This window comes from Scomber scombrus, chromosome 7 (genome assembly GCF_963691925.1).
Source record: "Scomber scombrus chromosome 7, fScoSco1.1, whole genome shotgun sequence".
Classification (NCBI taxonomy): domain Eukaryota; kingdom Metazoa; phylum Chordata; class Actinopteri; order Scombriformes; family Scombridae; genus Scomber; species Scomber scombrus.
Window position 1 is genome coordinate 1,054,633 of NC_084976.1, and position 22,240 is coordinate 1,076,872.

Here is a 22,240-nt window from a genome sequence, read left to right on the forward strand (position 1 = left end):
TATTATTATTATTATTATTATTATTATTATTATTATTATTATTATTATTATTATTATTATTATCATCACCATATAACATTGTCAAGGTTAGCATTGACTTACATATCCAGCAGACACAGAGGAACATTGGAGCTGTGTTTGTGTCCCGCTGATAAATCTTTTTATCTCTGGTTTGGTCTCCACCAGTTACTGAGAAAAAACACTCTGGTGGTAAAAGCTGTGAGATAAAACCTGATATAGACCACCTGCTGGTATCAGAGCTATTCCACTGGAAACAGCTGACTGCTGCTGCTGGAAACCAGACTGATGAGGCTCAGAGTGCTCAAAACCGTTAAGTTGTTGCCCAAAAAAATCTAAACAAGAAAGAGGCTAAAAAGTTTGGTCGAGCTGTGGGGTACTTTAGCTTTAAAATGAATTTACTAGGTATGAGTGCAGTTCAGTGACAGAGTAGTTCATCCCAGTGCTCTGGCAGAATTGAACATTTGAGAATGTCAGGAGAAATGTCTCTTAATCACATGAAGGATATGGAGGATATCTTGTTCCCAAGGTTCCATTTGTCTGTGGCATTAGCGAGTGAGCAGTTTAAAGTCCAGCCACTCACACTCTGCTAGTTAACATGAGGGCAAAGTTGGCCTGATTTTTTTAAATTCCTTTTTAATCACAGATCAAATCATTTGCAGCATTCTTCGGGGTATTTGGCAGCACAAGGACTCAGCACTCTCACTGGGCCTTATTTATGCCTCAAATCAGCCATGCATGAAGTGCTTCAACACTTGTGTATGACATTAATTCCTAATCTATTGTGAAAGTGCTGCCTCAGAGCTCCCACGTTGTCTTTATGGCTCCTGACACAAGAGTTCATATTACAGAAACTCTCCGAAGATTTCCAGTCAGCTGTCATTCAGCAGCAGGACCAAAGTTCACAAGTTCTCTAAACTTGAGCCAGTATCAGCCAGTTTATTTGACAGTACTTCAAGTAAATGAAGTTAGAAAAGCTGCCAGTCAAATTATCATATACAACATAGTGTAAAAACTGGTGTTTAAAATGCACTTTAATTTGGATTTTTTTTCTTTTAAAAGTGGGTATTTTTACTATACACTTTACACTCTCTATTCACCAGTAAAATACAGAGAGATGTTGGATCTGGATATGATCATAGGTATGTAAAAGGCTGGCTACACTAAGAACAATAACTGTAACAATAACTATAACTATAACTATAAAGATAACGATGTGAGCGTCCACATTTATGAACTATACCGTCCTATAAACAGCGGTGTCAGACACGTGTTGCGCTCCAGCTGTGTCAGCAGCTAATGAAAATAGATAGACTATTGATAAGCAGTTAATGCTCTATGTTGTACAAAAAAAATAAAAAATAAAATCAGAAGGGTTCAGAGGTGTGTGCTGATTCAGTGTGTTGATCAGAAGTATTTTAGTCACTAGTGATGCTGTGATGTTTCAGTATTTACAGACCAAACTGACCCGAACAACAGCAGCAGATGTTGAAGCACAGACTTACAGTATGAACACAGATCTGAAGAATAAAAGATTCACTAACTTTGTTGTTTTTCCACTGGATGGAACAGAGGATGATGTTTGTTTGACTCTGGGACTGACACAGAGTCTGAGGACAGTGAGCTTGGTGAGCCTTCAAGTGACTTGGGTGCTATATTTGCGCATAGCGACAGCTTTGATGAGTTTTTGGGACTTGAGTAAAAACACAGGTACACACTGTATGAATTATGTAAAGTTCTTTTAAAAGGTTTAATTAAAACTCAGCCTAACCCGAACCCGGTGCATTCAATTAAACCAGTCTTTTATAGGAGAGCGTTTTCCAGCATGACACCCCCCAAAATAGTCTTATACACAGGTGTAATTTATACACTGTTTTTTTTTTTTTTTTTTTACAGTACATGGGGTTCAAATATAAAAATTTAAAAAAAGTCAAAAAAAGCATAAGGACTTATTGAGTGACCATCCCAACATGAACTACATTAAAGATAACTCAAAACTAAAATGTGTATGATGCGTCACAGATAAGGAAATTCAGTAGAATTCCCATTGTACTCAGTACAACAGGATTACCTTTCTTCTACTTACAAATCGTATTTCATGGGAACCTGCACTTAGGAGGAAGACTAACAACAATATGACAGTATTTGATTGCCCCTTTAATATACAGTATAAGATACTCTGCCTTACAGATGCTAAAATTAAACTAATTTCATTCATTTGGGTTTGAATGGAGAGTTAAATGACCCCTGATGGCATGGTGACTGTATAAAAAAAAAGTCAAAGCTCCAGCAACACTTGTAGTATAGAACAACTTTATTAATAGACCAACGTTTCGGCTTGCAGCCTTCTTCACGATGACCCTGATTAAGGCCATAAGCCGAAACGTGTTGGTCTATTAATAAAGATGTTCTATACTACAAGTGTTGCTGGAGCTTTGGCTTTCCTTTTGGACTTTTTCCCTTCTCCTGGCACCTTGGAAGTAGGTGAAGTTGTGCCAGAAACCACCACCTTGTTTCTATGGCCAAAACCAACAAGTACTCCCTACCAAAACAATAAACAGTTAATCTTTGCATTACATAATGACGCATTATGTTTTATTGATGAGGCTTCTCTATCAAAAGGATGAAGACACGCCAACAGTACATTTGAGTCATACTAGCAGCTTGGTGTGTATCTACTGATGTAACAACTACTGGATAGATTCATGTTCATGTTCTCCAGAAGAAGAATCCTACTTACCTAATAGACAAAGTTTCTTCCATTCTTTGAGTTATGACCAAATACCTTACAACCACAAAGTAATATGTTTATTATAAGATGATTTGACTGTTTAGATTACTCTAAACTCACAGTCCTTACATAACTGTAAAGCTGTCAAGTTGAGTTGCTGCATCCCCAAATTCTCAGCAATGCTGGTGACTAAAACGGTATCATAAATTATAGGAAGAATGACAAAAACTACAAATGGGACCCTGGTTGTAGAAAAGTGAACATGTATTAGGGTCAATGACGTATAAGGATTTAGAACAACTCAATTGTAGAATAATAAAAACAAGCATATCTAATGCAGTAGTTCAAACATTCAGAATGTTGTGTACCTGAAGCTCCATATTATACATTTGAAATTAAGTGATTTTAGTGGGTTTTTCAAGATTAATTGGCACTGGCCTTAAAAAAGAGTCATGTGGTGCGACCACGATTCATCTTGAAATAAATTAATTTAGTTAACATGCTTCACATCTTTTTTTTTTACAAGTTTTCAGTAATATAAAGTGTTTGGAAACAAAGTATTTGCATTTTTTTTAAATCTTTGTAAATGATGGTCTTTTATTTATATAAGATATTTCAAGATGAATCGTGGTCGCACCAAATGACTTTTTTTTCAGGCCAGTGCCAATTAATCTTGAAAAACCCACTAAAATCACTTTCAAATTGTGATATGAATTGTCAGGTACACAACATTCTGAATGTTTGAACTACTGCATTAGATATGCTTGTTTTTATTATTTAAAATTGAGTTGTTGAAAATCTTTATACGTCATTGACCCATTACAAAGAAGAAATCCAAAAATGTGCTCAAAGGAGAAGCATGGGAGACACAGCAACTAACTAACTCATCTTTTTATTTTTTGTCATCTTTTTTAGTTGTGTGTGTCATGTTTTTATCTGGTTGCCATGTTTTTTATTTGTCCTAATGCACAAATGAAATGGCACCTGTAATCTCATTATATGTTCTATTTCTGACTGAACTACTGAGACCCTCACTTGAGAAGTTGCTAGTCTTAAATAGCAATTGGCAGTTTTGTGTGTGTGTGTGTGTGTGTGTGTGTGTAGTGATATGTACCCATTCTTTTAGCTTACTTAACTATATCTGCAAATATTAAATATGTCTACTTACTGTCCCATTTTTATGATTTGTCCTGATAACTTTTATATCAGCTGCATCTGACATCATTTACACACTGAGAAGATAAGATTGTAAACAAGGCTCCAAAAGACGTTTAATAAAAAAAAAAACAATGTATTTTCAAAATAAATATGTTTTAATAGTTTCACTAAAAACAACAACCAAGAGGAGTATTAATATTGTAAAATATTTTACAGCACCAATAAATATATTAATGTGAAAATATACTAGAAATGTTTGTGGCTGTACAAACTCAAAAAAAAAAAAAAGTCTGTTTTTTAAATACAAATAGAATGTTCTCATCATCAGAGGACTGGAGAGCCATGTGCACTGAGCCAGCAGACGGACTTAGTGAGAACACTCAGGTCTTTAGTTTGAGGGTGGTAGTGATAATAATCTGTGTAGTTGGTTCACATGTTTGATGAACAGCAGTGGTACAACTGGCACTAACACATGACACAGGTAGGGTTCATTCAAAGAAATTCCTTGTCGAGGCTTTTCTATGTAGCAGCTTTAAGCGATGAGCATCTGATATTACAAAACTTTCATTTGACCAAGCATTAGAGGTTTAAGTACATCATACATCATGTTTTATGGAAAAGGGTTAAAAATATATATTAAAAATGGAGTCTAAAGCCAGTGAGTTTGAGTCTTGACCTGTCTTCTGACAATTCCTATAATTGCAGGTAGGCAATCTGATAATTTACACATTTGAACTAGTCATTTTATGTAAAAAGTAATGGTGATAAAGTTCATTTCATAGGCTTGCCTGTTTGATTGCCTGTTATCTGTCTCTGCTGTTTTCTCCATGTACTTAATGCATAAATGGTCAATAATCAAACTAGTTGTTCTATGATCTGCAACTTTAACATAACATAGCTTGCACTGCACATTCATTTAGTTTATTTTGTCAGGATACTTCCAAACATCCCTCTCATGTCTGGTCGCCAATCAGCCCGTATCGTTAGATTGAGCCATCTGAAAACACTGAACGCTCTTTTAACTAAAACAAAAGAATTGTGGCTGTGCAGGTCTAGTATTTTTTTCAATATGGATCTATTTGGATATTCATAGATAGCAGTTAGATAACTGCCTCCCATCCAAAACATATACACTTTAAGTACAGGACAGGGGCAATGTACCTTTATATCTTTTATATATGTGTGTTCTTTTTACAAAGCAAAAAAAAAGAGAGAGCGATTACTGTATATGTTGAACAAATACTGATGTTCAGTTCAAGGACTCAAGTACTCATGCTCATCCCTAATAATGACATTATCTTATAGATAATATAGATGATATGTGGAAGCACACGGTGCATACTTTAAAATCTATAACAGTATAATAGTTTTAAATCTTCCTATTGTGGCCCATGTAGTTTCTTCATCACTTGCAATTAAAAATAATTTATGACTTTACTAATCTTTGTGTCTTGTTATTCTTTATCATACAGCTTTGTTGTGGCTACACAACAATGAGTAAGGTCATTTTCTTATATGGTAACAGTTTAATATTAAAGGGAAAGTTTGATTTGTGGTTGGTGGCTGTGCTTTCCTGGCTAGAAGAATAAGTTTGAACTTTTTGTTAGTGCCTGGGTTAAAATGAGAAAAAAAAACCCTCTGCAGCAGTTTACCACCCTTAGACTAAAGGCCTGAACAGCGGCAACAAGACTCCCTCAGTCCTCCTTATGACGTGTCTTCGGGCCCACAAGTGCAAAACCACATGTCCATCGCCCCAATCCAAAATGAAAACCACCTGTGTCGGGGCATCATTCACACACTGATGGCTGGGGTTTCTATCGGTCAACAGGCCCACCATGATCCCCCTCTGGCTGGTGAGAAACGCAGCTTTATGTTAAATCAGGAATGTCAAAGCATTGTCTATTAGACATTTTCTTCTCTCTCTTAAAAAAAAGGCATCTACAGTCAAACGTGTTCTCTGTTCAATCTTCAGACAGACAAAAAAACAATTGAGGAGGACAAACAAAAAATACTTTAACACTGCATATAAATATAATGATACAGAATACTGAACATATTCTATAAATTAGGTGTAGTGTACTAGTCACAGGGATATCTAGTAAGTATATACAGATCGTTTAAGATAAACTGCTCTGTTGTGGATGTATGACTATTTCTTTGGAACACACACAAAGCCATTAAATAAGAAAACTGGAAGGCTGTGGATTTCTATAGAGATGAGCTGTGATCAGCTCATCTGTTTACTTCTTGTCTCCGTATATACCTACAGTAGAATCCCTTTAGGCAGCCTGGTCTCAAGACATGTTGTGAAAAAAACACAATACCTTAAAATACAAATAATAAACTCTGTGCACAAAAAGAGAGACAAATCTGTTTTCCAAGCAGGAAAGGGTTACGTAAAGGAGGCACAAGTACAAACAGATAGTAGTGTGTTACCTTTAACCCTGATGAAAACTTTGACACTTAACTTCAACATTAGAGGTTGTTTTACTTGCCTACATTTAGAGATAGGGCAAACCCTAACCTTAACTCAGGTGGCTAATTAGTTACTTGCCAAAGCGGCGCTGTAAATCAACCTGTAGTTCATTCGTGCCGTCCTCGTGTAACCCCTTCCGTGTGGGAAGAAAGTCATCTTCACATTATCCATCACCACGGCACGTAACCCAACAGTCAATTTCTGGAAACTCTGAGAGACATTTTAGGTGATTCTCACACCAACTGGAGTCACTTCGTACAGTGGTGACAAAACTTCACATCGTCACAGAGGGAAACGGTTCTTGGACCTGTAGTTTAGTTCAAGTTCAACAGCTGTTTCTCCACCTGCACCTCCTTGTCCACCCTCCATCCAAACTCAGTCCTTTTCTGTCACAGCTTAGAGGCGAGTTCGGCTTCTGCTGCACTGCTTGATGAAGTTGTTGTCACCAGTTTCTCTTACTAAGAAATATTTAAGATATTCGTGTCCACAGCAGACCAGCATCCAGTGAAGTGTTACATAAAATAAGATTTCTTTTCCCAGTCCTACTATGAGAAGACTGCCACTGAAACATGTCCCATTCAACGCCACTGGCGCATTCGTTTCGTTTTTAAATAATATCCTTTTATGTAGCAGCAATACACATTGTCGATGTACTTATAGTGTTATGTACATATATATTAATATCTTTAGGCGGAAAACAGACAGTGGCAAGATCAGCGTCGACAACATCCTGTCTCGCGTTGTCATTTAGTGTTGCATTTCTTGCACGGAATGCATCCTCAGGTTTCAAAGTGCTGTGCCAAAAAAGATTCCTTCATAACAGTGTAGTCCGCCTCTCCTGGTCTCATCTCCTTGGTTTGTCACATCTGTGAAGGACAAGATGCAAGCTTGGTTAGATGACAAGCAGCAAATTGGTTTTAGTACAGCCTTGATGAGCACAACTGTTCCATGCATAAAATAGGGGATTATTTAGAAACGGGCAAGACAGGAAGAAGAAATGGATAGTGAGGGAGGTTGGGGTTTGGGGGAGATTGATGATCTGGGTCAGTTTCCAACTATTGATACTTTTTCTTTGTAAAATGTAAATTTCAGGTAAAGATTTGGTCTCTGAAATAAAGCAAAACACAAACATTTGCTTTGAACATCACATCATGTTGTGAAGTCATTATATTCCTAAGCCTATGTTAGAGTTCAGGTTGTGGAGTTTAAGCAGAAGGTGGGGTGGAGTGCAGTGGGGGCTTAGGTGCCTCCACCCTCTCTCCTGAACATGGAGCAGCCAATTGGAATCATGTCAGTGTCACTCCACCCACAAGTGGTTCTCTAAATCCAGAGCAGTGTGGGGAGCCCTCATGGGTCAGAGGTCATGGAAGTGGCTGGGTCAGGGGAGGTCATGAAATGCAGCCTTGTTAACTAAAGGCAGCAGTCCCACTACCTCTCTATTTGACTACATGCTGCACACAGGCATGGGGACTCCACTCGTTAGTATTTGAGGTTTTTTTTCTTCATAAATACGACACATGAGTTAAAGTCAGTAAATGTGAGAAGCAAGTGCCATGGCCACTATCTCTACATTCAGTTATTTGCAAACCTTTCTCAAAGTCAGTTATCATGAATTCCTCTATATATGTGCTGCTAACATACATGTAATCTTTAAAAAAAAAAAAACTGAACCAAATTAGAATTTCAGCTTTGATAAAAGAAAACTGAATGTCAACTTATTATCTTATTGCTGTGTTTCAGCCTCATCTGAAGAGATGAAGTGAGCTCAGTGTTCTATCCACTGATAAAGATGGTTTAAGTGATGGGAAAAAAGTGTAATAAGTGGATCACAAGTTACAATCTTTTTTATCAAACTAATATTTCCTAAACATTTTTAGGAGTGTTTTATTTAGGTTTTGAGGCATTGGAAGATTTATGCTCGCATCCCAATTTAATGGACATGAATCGACCGCTTGGTGACCACTTGTAGCGATAGGATGATTCACTTCTGTGTATGAGTTGCAAATAATGGCTTCTGGTTGCTTCATCCAGACCGACCTACTATGCAGTCTGATTCTGGAAGTTTCTGACCCTAACCCACACTTACAATTAAGGTTGGCAATGTCTGAGCTGAATAACATGCAAGCAGTTATATCTAACATCTTAAACATTCAGACCAGATTAAAACTACATTTCAGAGTCAATCTCAGGACATCACAAACAGTTAAATCTGATGTTGACTGGACCACGTGACTGTAACATCTGACAAGAGACAATGCCAGCACAGGGAAACATGGAGCTGCTACATTCCCATCTACAAACACAACACAACATCAACAAAGCATAGGAGAAGCATGCATTTCTCAGCAAGAAATCCTTCTATGCTGAAAAAACACAAAGATGGACGGAGAGATGGGTAGACGCATTCAAGGCACGTTGTTTATCGTGATATGTATGGTAAACAAACCTGCAAGTTCTTTCGTTTAACTCAAGTTGCCTGGACTTGCAGTCTAATTGTGTGAATTTGCAGGAACATTTACAGGTGAGAGGGTCCTGCACAAACAAGCGTTTTCTTCTCTCTGAGCAAGGCGCACAGTGGCTGCAAGGGAAGCAAAAAGGGAGAGACAGAGAGAGAGACGTCTAAGCTATAGAGCGAATTCTGCAGAAAGGACAGACACAGACACTCATGCAACATCCCTAGCCCACCCCTCCTCTCACACCCCAACCCACCCCTCATCATCACATTTACTAAGATTGCTTTGTAAAGACAATATGTGCAGTTGTTTATATAGAACGCAGGATTTGTGGGCTCAGATTTGAAGTTTCAGCAATTAGACTAATCCACCAGCTCAGGCATCCTTGTGACCTTTAGCCCCTGTATAACTAGTGCTTTGTCTGATCTGCTCCAGGAGCGACGCAGGCCCATACACTCCTCATGTGTTTGATAGTCATGACTGCTGTTTTGGGAGTCTACCCAGTCAGAGAGGCTTATGTCAGTATGTTAAGGACTGTTCAATTAAAGACACAATGAAAAGACAACTTTTACTTCCTTGAAATCAATCCATCCTTTTAAGGTGACATCATCCTGCAGTCTGGGGCACTACTAAAATGCTATGACTCAACTTTTAGCAATGGTTCAACAGGCCAAGAGAAGCATAGAAAATATTATCAGCATGACAAAATCATCTCTTCATAGTTTCTGCTCAGACATTTTTGACAGCAGCAGAAGATGATTCCTGGACTTGTTAAACACCCATCATCACTTATTCAAGGGGCCTTCATTTTTAAGGGGTCGGATTCAGAGCTGCCTAAAGAGGCACACAAAGATAAAAGCCAACAAAGATGAGAACAACTACTTCTTTGAAGTTGCGGTAGACACCATAGCTGTTGCTGTATCTGTTAAAAGTGCTCTGCTTATGAGATGGAAGGTCACAACGGAGACACAACAAGAACACCACTAGATATATAGGGGTGGCTGCACGGAGCAACAAGGTACTATGCTTTGTCTCATGGGACTGATTTTGCTTTGCACAGCAGCACGATCAATCCTATATCACCTTCTTAACCTCCTGCATGAAAACAGGACATCCAAAAGCAGAATTTATCAGTGAACCTCTCAAGGCTGTGATAAGTTTTAGTAAACACACAATGTCTGTATTTCTGTACTGAAATAATGGTGTGTAGCCATTGTAGCTATCTATCAACTGAAACCAAAGGAAACATGTCAACAGAAAGTTGAAGCAGTGCAGTGCACTACAGAGCAGCAGACAGCCTTTAAGATAACCATTGCGCATATAGATAGCAAGACAAATGCCATGGCAACTTCATTCTGCTGCCAAATAAATACAGTCAATTCCAGATATAAGTAAGGTCACAGGTAAGAGATGTTGTGACATACTGTAGCACTGCTGTGCTTTTTCTTTTGACCCTATCTCGACAATTAGTGAAGAAGGCAGGAAAAAAAGACACCTGAGCAGAAGCAGGAGAAGTCATACAGAGTTCAATCGATAGCTGATAAAACCAAACAGAAAGCAAATAACCACCAGAGCTTTGGCTTTTTAATTTAGTCTCCTCATTAGCAGAGTGGATATTGATCCACAAGATAGGACTGAGCTAAATGTATCAGGTTGTACGTTCCTGTTCCTGTTACTGAATGAATGAGCACATCCTCTTTATAGCACCACAACTCCCACCCCGCCACAGGGTGAACTAGCTGCCTACGTGCACAGTGACAGGCAGACATCCAACGAGGCTGGGCAGAGCTCAGCTCATTTCAGCCCCATGACAAACGGATTTGACTCAGCTAACATGATCCCCATCTCTTCTCTACCAATCCTTCGGGTTTTAACGCACTCCCCCTATCCACTTAAACAACCTGACCTATCACTGAGAAGCCTCAAGACAAACATACCACATGCATGCATATGTCAAACACACATGGCCCTATGTCAACTGTAACAGAGGGTGAGTTCTCTCTACCAACAACGGGACCTCATCCTCTATTTACATCACTAAAAATAAAAATAGGTTAACTGCATGACACCTGTTCCTATGATTAGACCATGGACGTAGCTGAGGGTGGAGTCTGGAGTCAGAGTGCAGACAGCAGCGGGTGGTCTGAAGCCTACCAGCTATGCCTCAATCACTCACAGTGTTACAACCACACCATAAAGCACTAAACCCACTGCCATAAAAAGATCACACTCAAAGTGTGGGAGCCCAGTAAAGATAGGTGGAAGACAGGATCTAAAGGCCCTGTTCTCTACCTCCATAAACCACAGAAAACATGACAGTACACTTGTAGACTTGGCCTGGATGACAGACTTGACTCAACTTCTGAAATTTTGAATGTCTGTAAAGATTTGTAACCTTGTTAAATCATTGTAGCTAAAGATTGAAGTCAGCATTTTGCCAGTTTTGAATTCTTTTTAGTTTGGCAAGATTTTGAAATGTATTGTTTTGGTATCAGTAGTAGACTCAGGATTGATTGAAAAGGTATGAATACATTCTACGGTCTAAATACTTCAAAGTTACATCATTTGAATATGCATCCATATAAGGAAGCCTAATGTTTGGTCTTGCTGTGGTGGATGGTGTGTGTGTATCTCAACATGAGGATAGATGGAACTGTGCTGTTAGCAGAGGCCTGTTTGCTCAACAGTTTCCAGCTGGCTGCTTCTCGCCCAGCTCAGGTACATTCATCAACCAAAGTCAAAGATATGTCGGTTGTAGAAAACCCTGATTTTCTATTCCAGACATAACCCACAAACCTCCACCCCCACTCAGAATTCTTAAGAACAAATGACAAACAGAAAAAAAACAGAACACGTACTTACTATTCTTTCTTTAGTTGAACATCTGGCTTTAGTCTGAAATGAAAAAAAGCAAAATGATTTAGATTTGTGCTTTTATTAAATGACGGTCACTGTTTTTGAGATAATGTGGGCTGTAGAGTGTCTTACCTGCATTCACACGTTTTATGCTCGGTGAAACTTAAGTGAATATTATGTTGCATTACCATTGGTCTTAACCGGATTACCTTGAAGAGAAACAGAGGACATAACAAAGTGAGGATTAAATGAAAACAACATTGATGTGACTTTTCAGAGCCGAGGTCACAAACTTCTTCACCTCAACAATCTTATTCTAACATAACCCTAAACACAGTCTAAACACCGCAGCCCTGACCGCCCTGTAATCCAACGACTTGAAGAAGTGAACTGTCTGCATAACTGTACATGCCTATACTTCTCCAGCCGACATCCATGCTAAACAGCAGGCCTTGTCGGAGGCCAGTAGAGGCTTTGACCACACAGACATGGCTGTAAACACAGTTTGCTGGAGTAAACAACATATCTGAGATGCCATGCCACACCGCTTCACTTTCTCTGCTTTGCTTCTGGACAGTAAAGCTGTGTGTCTCCAAGACATTCTAGACATGCACTAAGTGGACCAAAAAAATAACCTCAGCCCAACAACCCCTTTATTCATAATCCATCTCTCAACCAAGAATTAAACCTACATTTGTGCTCTATAGTTCCGTTTTTGGAGCTTTTAACTGCAGCTTAAGGTCTTCATTGGCTGGTTGAGTTTTCCCAGTTATGTAGATACCTCAGTTGTCATCATGTAACCAAGGTATGGAACTTTGGTCACGTTATAACATACTCCATACTGAGATCATATGATGACTGAATCTTCTCCATAACAACTAAGCAAACTCATTTAGGTGAGGAAGGTGATGAAGATGCACTACAATGTTCCAGAAAAAACTAAGATGAATTATTACTTCCATGATCAGGAATTAATTTCTATGCTTAAAATAATTTGTGAACCTTGGGCTCACCTCCAACGTGACGTTAAGGGTTTCTGTGGGTACACACTCCATCGCTTCGTCGTTGCAGCAGCCTCCACAGCGGTTAAGGACCACGCAGGAAGGGATGTAGGTGTGTTCCGTGTCCTCCGGATACTCGTGGAAGATGTCCACCAGCACTTCCCTTGGCTGGCACTTACTCTTCTCCATGACGTCCAAGAGCGGGAGGACTGAAATAATACAAATCGATTATCATTTCATCATCATCATCATTGCCACCATTATCTTTATAGCTATTTGAACACTACAGTCATTTATTTCCTAAGTGGTGCTCAAATACTAAGACAAGCTCAGCAAGCAACAGATCAGCAATTGCTTGTGACAGTGACAAGCTTTAGAAGGCTGTAGAAACTGGCTCAGAGTCATTATTTACTGAAGACAAGATATTTCCCTCAGTGCTGAGACCTGCCTTCCTTCTCTATGTTTCCACCCCTGTGCAGCTCAGAATAATCCATCCCACAGTCCATCAGACCGGGTTCCCAGCAACCCTGTCTAACTCCTGACCCCTGGTTTGTCAGGGCAGCCGTGACCTCAGGCACTGTGGCGCCAGGGTTCACCTCTGACATGTGACCCCATGAAGGGCCACCACTGTGCAGGCTCTGCCTCCGGACGAATGCTGTAGATCGAATGTGTGCCAATTAGCTTTGTGATTTTATTTTAAATGTGACAAGTTCACAATTTTAACTGGAAAAGCTGAAGTGAAGCTGTATTTCAACCACATTTTTTTCAGCTGAGGCATGACGAGCCAACTTTCACTGCTGCCTTCACAGACTGTAGAGTAAATAGGAGCCTCTGTGGTGAGACATCTGACACAGTAATAATAATAATAATAATAATAATAATAATAATAATAATAATAATAATAATAGGCATATTGGCCATCTGTGGTCAGGGAGGAATTTCCACTACATCAAAGGCAGACCACACAGCAAGGACCACATGTGAACACACAGCACTATGTATCACTCCTCCTCAGCTCTACAGTGAATGACTCTGCAGTCTTGGCTCCAAGGTGACCTGGCTAGCTCACATGAGCAGCTAAAACAGCAGCAGCACCTGCTCCTGACTAAGAGCTGGTGGAGAAACAGCAGACAACAACCACATGTCAACATACTCAACTGGTTATACCTCCTGACAGAGGTTGCAACAATTTGTTCCCTCTTACATCATCCTTTAAAAGGATGTGTCTGGTGATATTCTATATTCTTCCTTACTGTCAACCAATCTCATCCACAGACCCAAATCAACAATGAACTGATATACTGATAAGTATTGTCAGTGTAACAAAATCTGATCTTATTCCTCTGTGTCAACCTCCAAAATCTAGTAAAACACTGAGCCATGGTGTTGCAATGGGTGACATATTCCTCCATTACCACAAACACAGGCTTAACTTAAGGTCCACTTTTTCATTAGCTTTCAATTGCACTTCATGGTCTTCACTATTATCACATGACCAAACTTTAGTTAACATGATGACAACTGGGGAAATTCCATGTGTGGATGAACACCATGTGATGTGTTGAAAGCAATAAATTAATTAATAAAAAGATAATAAATATTGTGAGTAGTTTTTAAAATATTTAATAGCTTGGGGCTGAGTGCCATAGACACAGTAAAGAAGTCAAAAATATATATTAAGAGATGGATCAACACATTGAGGGTTTTGGCATTTTGTGGGATTTGTTGACAATAACACAAATATAATTGTCTCCATTTGAAGATCATGGTTAAAGTGGGTTGTATGATCTGTGACAGTAGCGGTGTGTGACATGCAGGTGTCAGACTTCCTGTTCCTTTACAAACACCAACAACAAGCACGCGACCCTGTGCCTGCCCACTTATGCTGCCTGTAGTGGCTAACATAGTGGTCTACATTCATCACCATCCAACAGGTCCAACCTTGGCCTGAGCGGAGCAGAGTCACTGTCAAACAAACATGCGTACGGCATTGAACCAAGGCTGATTGTCTGCTCATGTTGACTGTGTGTTTCCACCACACACACACACACACACAAAAATGTAACCACTGGGAATTACTGTAATGTCCTTGACTGTGTCCACCTTTTGTCTCACATTAACTCTTGTTTTGAAATCTGCACCACTTTTATGGTGACTCCAAAGTCCCAAGTCAGACCTTTCACCACGGGGGAACTTTGATTCCTGCCTGCTCTGTACAAATAAAACAATCTTTAGCCCACACTGAGGAAGCGATACACACTGCACATTTCAAAACTCCAAACATTTGTAAGAAACAACTCAACACCTATGACAAAGGAAACACAAATGTTCATGTTTATATCCACTAGGTGGCCCTATGGTCATCCAGCCTGAACACAGAGGGAAATAAGTCTTTTCATTTGACAGATTTAATATAGATTAGAGACAAAACTTACCCTCATTTTTACTCTTGTCCACTCCCTTGTTAATGCTGGCAGTCTGTAAGAGATTCACATCAGACCAGGTGTTAAATATTTCTAATCTGTTTTCAGAACAGCTTCTATAAACATGTCATCATACAACAAATCCTGTCTCTTAGACTTTTATTGTACAAATCATAATACAGGAAAGCATGTAAAGGTTTTTTTCCCCCCATGTAATTGCCAGCTGAGGACATTAAAGGCTGATTCGGGATGCAGCTGAATCAGCAGTCTGATAGGTACCATAGCGTGAATATAAGTATATGTATATGTTTAAGTATAAGTGATAATTATAAAGAATCATATCAGAATAAATAGGAGTCAAACTATAAACATATGCTTGTTGTAGGCTTTACAATTCATTACATATCCGTTTAACAAGTGCAGTAAGTGTAAAGCTACAAAAACACAGGTGAGAAGTAAAAAAGTTCACCTTCAAAATAAAAGCGCTGTAGTCTGGTGCCGTGTGTTAAACAATGAACACTAACTACTAAAATTACAGGTTTTCATTTGAAGATAGAAGCAGGTAGTTTAACATGAAACCATAATAATGGCTGGCAGTAAAACAAGAGGTGCTGCTGTATTCCATCCATGTTACTTCCGATTTATTCAGAGGGATAAAAGAGTAAATTCTCTTTAAACGTGCATTCATTTATGTTCACTCACTCTGATCAAAACAAATGGTTTAAATGGATCCCTGCGCTCTAATTTCATTTTGAAAGGTTGCATAGGAAACGTCCTTTGTTTTGATAATAAAACAAAAATCGACGTGACGAAGCAGCATCCCTGAGAAGTAAGCGGTGGTGATGTTGCGTGAGAAAGCGTGTGAGGCTGTGAGGAGAGGTGTGCATGGTGCAGGGCAGCGCAGCAGACTCCACACAGCCACAGTCACAGTCCACGCCGAGGCGCGTCAGACAACACTCTGTTCACAAAGCTCGCAGTTTGATGAGCTCTTTCGGAAAATATGACTGGATATTGCATTCATAATGAGTAGAAAGGTTGTTTGTGAATCGAATGAGTTCCGTTTCAATTCGGCGTACAGGTAACCCAACAAAAGGCATTCATTTAACCAGCATCATACAGCCCCCCCTCTTATAGTTTATTACGATTTGTGATGTGCAAAAGCCAATGAAGCTAAAATAAAAAAGTTGTATTTCTATTTAATTAAGAACTTTCAGTGAACAAAATATATGCCCAAATTCAGTGATTATTTTACAGAATCAAATGACTTGATGTATATTTTATCGTGCGTTTATTTTTGTTCTTGTAAAATAAATCTTAAATAAACCGATTTCATATATAGAGTCTGGCACAGCAAAAACAAAGGGCACGTATTGAGGTTTTAACCAATTAATGACTGAGTCTAAGGCTTTTAGATACAAATGCTGATAGTACACCCACAAAGGAGAACCATGGCCTGTGACAAATATTTCATTTATTATATTTGTTTGCATTATTATTTAGTAGCCTAATAAATAGTCAATATTTTCCCACTGCATGTTTACTAATTATTTGTGTTGGCACACTGTTTTCTTTGCGCAACACTTAAATAACCTGAATAGGCCTACATGTGACACCTAATCAAAAAGAAATGAGAAGAAAGAAAGACGTTGACAGACAAGGTGCTGACAGAAAAAAACAGAGCTTCCTGTATTTTTACTATTTATAGAAATTGGCAAATAAAGTCCAAGACTCACCTTTACTGTGGATAGCTGAAGAACCGCTGCCAAAAGGATTTGTACCAAACTGACAACAAAGTTCATGGTTGTAATTCCGCACGAGTCGTGAAATCCCAGCGGTCGTTTAAGAGAAAATACAATTTAACAACACGCGCACAGTCAGAAAATGAAAAATGAATATTTTAAAAAACCGCGGCAAATCTTGGCTATAGTAAAAGCAAATCCATATCTTCCACACACATGTGGCACGTTCACACAGACCCCTCTAATGTCTCCTAGCAGCGCTCCGCTGGAAATGTTACCGTCCAACAAGCCTCGCTCACCCACAGACAAAGACACTGTGATGGGTTCTAAAATCCACACTGGAACCGGGACCACAGGAACACAGCGATCCCCCAGAAATGACAACAATAATGTTCAGAGGGGAAGCGGTAGACGGGCAGATCAGCTCACCAACTTTACGCACTGGTTTCTCTCATTACGCTCATTGATCCCACAACAGGAAGGCGTGGGTATGGAGAAATACCCGCACTGGTTGCCGGTTAGAAGTGATCCTTTTGCTTTCTTATGCAAACTGTCTTCATATGGTTCCTCTCATTTGCTGCACCTCGGCTTGTCTTTGGTGCTTGTCCCAGGCTCTGCAGCGGTACCAGCCTCTCTCGCGTTATGTCTGTCTGGTGGCCGGGCATCAGCAGATACACAGTCTAACGCCTTGGAGGCGGGGCGGCATGAATAACCAATGGTAGAGGGAGAGCTGGGGGGGGGGGGTGGGCTCGAGTTGGACCGAGTCGTTCCAATCCTGCTCGTCATTGATGACTTACGGTGCACAATTTAGACTCAATTTTTATTTAAATGTCTTTAATACATCACACCGTCTCTTGCTTTTTTCTTTTTTTTTTTTTTTTTTTTAAATTTGAAGCATTTCACCATATTTCATCATCTATCTATATAAATGAGTCAAAGTGCATGAGTTATTTTTTTACCAAAAAACAATCCCATTGGACAGTGGTTCATCCTGCAGAGATCTCAAAGAGAACTGCTCGCTGCACTTGTGGTGTCAGTGGGGGGGGGGGGGGGGGTGTCTAATGAGCGGCAACACAGAGCTATAAGGACGCTTTGCTCTCGTGTGCTGCATTTATAGTCACATAAACAATCCCACGCGCAGTCACTCTCTAGTGCGTGCTCTTGCTCGCTCACTCAAGATTCCGGGATTGTGTCCATTTGCGGGCATCAGGGAGCCGCTATCAATATGCGGGAGACTCCCGCAACGTCCTGGAGAGTTGGGCTGTCTGGAATTTTAAGATTTTTATTCTCATAAACAGTCATGGTCAAGATGGCAAATTTGTTTTAAAACTACATTTATTTTTTAAAGCTTCTCTAATTCATAATTTCAAATGAACAATAGAGCAGTAGGCAGCTGGTTCCAGTGAAACGCTGTGATAAAGCCACTGTACACTACCTGCCAACCAAACAGCAGACACACACAGTTAGAGAGCAGCTAGTGAACACAGTGAATCATTTTGTTTTATAGAGACCAAAAACAGAACTAAGAGGAGAGTAAATATTAAACATACATTGACCAGATGGACATAAAACAACTCTTAAAGGTGACAGTGTGTCAGTGATGTATATCCAGCTTGTTTTATAGCCCCCCCCCCAAACAAAGTGAATGCAACTGTGCTTTTTTATATGACAGTGATAAGAAAATTGCTATTTAACAATCATGGCAAAATGACACTTTTATTTTCTTGTATGTTTAGAAGTGAAGCACCTCCGATGGTCATTCATTAATTGATTTGAGTTCACATGTTTGCCCTCTAGTGGAATCATGAGGAATAACAACAGTGTCCAGGTCATTTGCTTTTTAAATAATCTTCTTTTTTAAAACCTTTATTTATTAAGGTAAATTCACTGAGAGCAATGCTCTCTTTTGCAGGAATGACCTGATCACATTGACACAGTTACACACATTCACACCTGGAAGCTGCCCAGTGCTGGTAATGAGGGGGGGGGGGGGGGGGGGGGGGGCGTGCTGAGCTGTGCAGAGGCATCTGTCAAACTCTTATCAGTCGTTATTATAAATTGGAAGACGTGTTCATTCCTATTAATGATGATATCATGTTGTTATAGTAGGAAACTGAATTCCAGTTTATCTCTGGTTTCTGGGAATACTTGCCCCCCATCTTTCCCATCACACTGAACCTTCACTTTTGTTTTCTCCTTTTTAAATGTTTTTTTTTTCATCACATTATATCAAGCATCACATCAAGGAAGTAATATGCACTCAGAATGCTTTTTCATTGTTGCTATTAGTTCCTGAGTGGAATCAAGCATTATTACTTGGACGCCCACTTTGAGCCTGGTTCTGTCTGAGGTTTCTTCCTGTTAAAAGGGAGTTTTTTCTTGCCATTGTCGCTAAGTGCTTGCTCATGTGGGAATGTTGGGTCTCTTTAAAATTAAAACCTGAAGAGTTCGGTTTAGAACCTGCTCTATGTGTAAAGTGCCTTGAGATAACTTTGTTGTGATTTGGCGCTATACAAATAAAGATTGATTGATTGATTGATTACTTCCACTTCCTGAATAGCAGTTCATCTTTAATGCAGACGATAGTGCTGACATAGGAAGGTACAAAAAATGAAGGAAAACTTCCGTAATGGTTCTCTGGAAACACTTGTCACTCTATTAGTCAAGGCAAGTCAAACAAATTGGATTTTTTTAGTCCAAAGTTACTAATACTTTGGACAAACAAGGAAGTTTATCATACTCGTCTTAATCACAATGTGTGGTCACATTGCACAACATTTGCTCTATCACAATATCTCATTCTCTGGAAAACTGTGTTGGGAATTCTTCCTCATCATGTAAGCTGCTGTGAAGTGTTTAGTCTCATTAATGTATTACTCAAACCAACATTGAAGCCCTCACCTACCTGGTGAGTAGGAATCAGGCGGGGAGTTCCGGTCCTCTGAAATGAGGCCAATGCGGAAGTAACTTAAAACTGCATTCTATTAAAAGGCCACCAGGGGGCGACCGTTTTGGTGTCAAAAGGACTTCCGTCCCTATACAAGTCAATGGAGAATTCACCAACTTCTCACTTGATTTCTAACCTCAGTAAACGTTTTCAAAATGTGTTTATGGTCTCAATTGCTAGTTTAAAGCCTTCTTCAATGCAGTATGATGTTCATTTGTGAAATTTTGGCCTCCCTGATTTTATATTTGACGATAAAGCAGGGTATGCATTAGGGCGTGGCTACGTCATGATTGACAGGTTGATTGAATCACAGGTTCAGGAGCGCGGACAGATAGACTGCAGGAAATAGCGGTGAACTTGTTTCACACCGACAGTTTTCTCCAGAGTTTTGTGGTTATAGTTAGTCATAACAGCTAACTTGGTTAGCATCACCAGGTTGTCGGTGTAAACTGTGGTAGATCCTGCCCTCGCAACCTCCCACGCTCCGTCCTCTTGCTCCTCCTGATGCCCATATAAGTAGAATCCGTGTTTTTATTTTTCCCGGCATGTACCTGAAATTTTCAAGATGGCGCTGCTCAGATCCGAAACTATTGGCTTCCGAGCAGCAGTCCACAAACCAATGGGTGACGTCGCGGATGTTACGTCCATTTCTTATATACAGTCTATGGCAGGAATGCAGAATGGTATTCCAAGAGCTCTTGCACGTTGATGGCCTGTTTACCATTTGGCAGGTGAGCCACATTGTTTCTCCTCAAAGGTTCTTCCAGAGGTCGACGTGTAGCTGAAACATAGTTTGGACGAGCTGACCATGTCTAAAGGCAAATGTGTTTATAGCCGTTATGAGCTGCTGTATAAATGATAATAACGGTTCATTCATAGTGTTTTACTCACATGACTGAAGCATGAAAATAGAGAGCTTGAGAGAGAAGTTCAAACCCTGCCTGCTTTGACACCTCCACACAGCTGGCCAATCACTGCAGCAAGATGATGATTGAATATGGTCCCCTGTTCTGACACTGAACACGTGTGAGGAGAGGAAGTTTTAAATGCTCTTAGATGATCTGGCAAGACCTTTGTTAAGTGTACAGACACCTTTATATGGAGAAGACTCTAACTCGTGCACTTGGACTTAATGTCACATGTTAAAGAAGGTTGCTACTTTCCAATTTATGGCATGAGCTCTGTGGCTAAACGTTCAGGTGTTCAGCAGTATATTGTTAGGTAATACTACTTTATCAATACTATTAATATAGCTAATACTACTATTTATTTCTACATGTGCACATATTTTAGTGCAATTTGTCATTTCCTTTTTTAAGCGATTTTGAAGCCTTCCAACTCACTTCATACTGTATTGATCCCAGGAGCCGCAGGCTTCAATACAGCTTAATTTATGCTGCATTCAAGACCAATAGGAACAAACCACTGATAGACCTGACAGCTCAAAGCACCCACCTGGGAATGCTGTCACAATGTTGTGACTGAAGTTTTCTCTTGTCTTTGGTCCTCATCTGTTTTAAGTAAAAACAGGAAAAAATAAAGTTCACTTGAGTAACACAGTGGAGTTTAGATTCTCTGGAGACTTAGCAGTGCTTCAGCAGCATGAATTATAAGTGAATGCAGCGACACGGTAAGTTAAAACATCTCAGCTCTTGTACTGCATGAGGAAGAATGCCAGTTCATCTTTGTAGTTTTCCACATAAAAGTAACTGAGAGACTGTTAAACATGTCAAAGTGAAATAAAAATGTGGAGCTTTCACATGCTCTGTGACTGGCTGCTCTTCAATGTCTATTCAACCTTAAACTTTACAGCTTAGTCGGTCCTCAGAGAACTTGCCTCATTCTGTTACTGGAAGAGTGAAAACGAAACTCAGTGACTCAACAGTGACAGTAACAGATGAACACCTTTGGGCTGTTTTGGTTTGTTTGTTTGTTTTTGAAATGACTTTCAGTAGGTCAAATCCCTCGTCATTTCTCATCTTTTTTTTTCATCTTAAATTCTAGAGAAAGTAAACAAAGGAATGTAATTCATTTTAGTCACATACAATTAGACAAAAATGTCAATGAAATAAGAGAAAAGTAAAATAAACAATGAAATTATGTGTATTCAGTCTTACCTTACCTTTACAAGAAAAGCAGTTTGTGCCAAAGGAACCAGGGAGAATCATGTGACTTATCTATTTTACGTGAAACCTGTTTTAAATATGTTAAAATTTACAAATCTTAAAACAAATGTTAATGTTTCCATGTCAATAATACCATGAATCACATGAATCCAGTCCTTAACAGTGAGGGTCTCTATTCATGTCCTTAAAAACCAGCTTGCAACTTGCAGTTAACATGATATTTAACACAGAATTATGAACAGTGAACAGTATTCAGACTCTTAACACATTGGGCCAGATGCAAGAACCACTCGTACGCACAGATTCGTTCTT

At 39.5% G+C, this 22,240-nt stretch overlaps 1 protein-coding gene across 3 annotated transcripts; it reads right to left on the minus strand.

The window, feature by feature from the left end:
- Positions 1-4,001: 4,001 nt before the first annotated feature.
- Positions 4,002-17,479, minus strand: vegfaa (vascular endothelial growth factor Aa). 3 transcript variants are annotated; one of them, XM_062422244.1, is made up of 7 exons: positions 16,850-17,479; positions 15,129-15,171; positions 12,706-12,902; positions 11,825-11,901; positions 11,699-11,731; positions 8,830-8,961; positions 4,002-7,249 (listed from the first exon to the last, which is right to left on the minus strand). In XM_062422244.1, exons 1-7 carry the CDS (start codon positions 16,913-16,915, stop codon positions 7,228-7,230), a joined length of 570 nt encoding a protein of 189 aa, XP_062278228.1. In that variant the 5' UTR covers positions 16,916-17,479; the 3' UTR covers positions 4,002-7,227. The 3 variants fall into 3 exon arrangements, with proteins under 3 accessions (XP_062278228.1, XP_062278230.1, XP_062278229.1); XM_062422246.1 differs by lacking the exon at positions 8,830-8,961; XM_062422245.1 differs by lacking the exon at positions 8,830-8,961 and having other exon boundaries at positions 11,695-11,731.
- Positions 17,480-22,240: the final 4,761 nt, after the last annotated feature.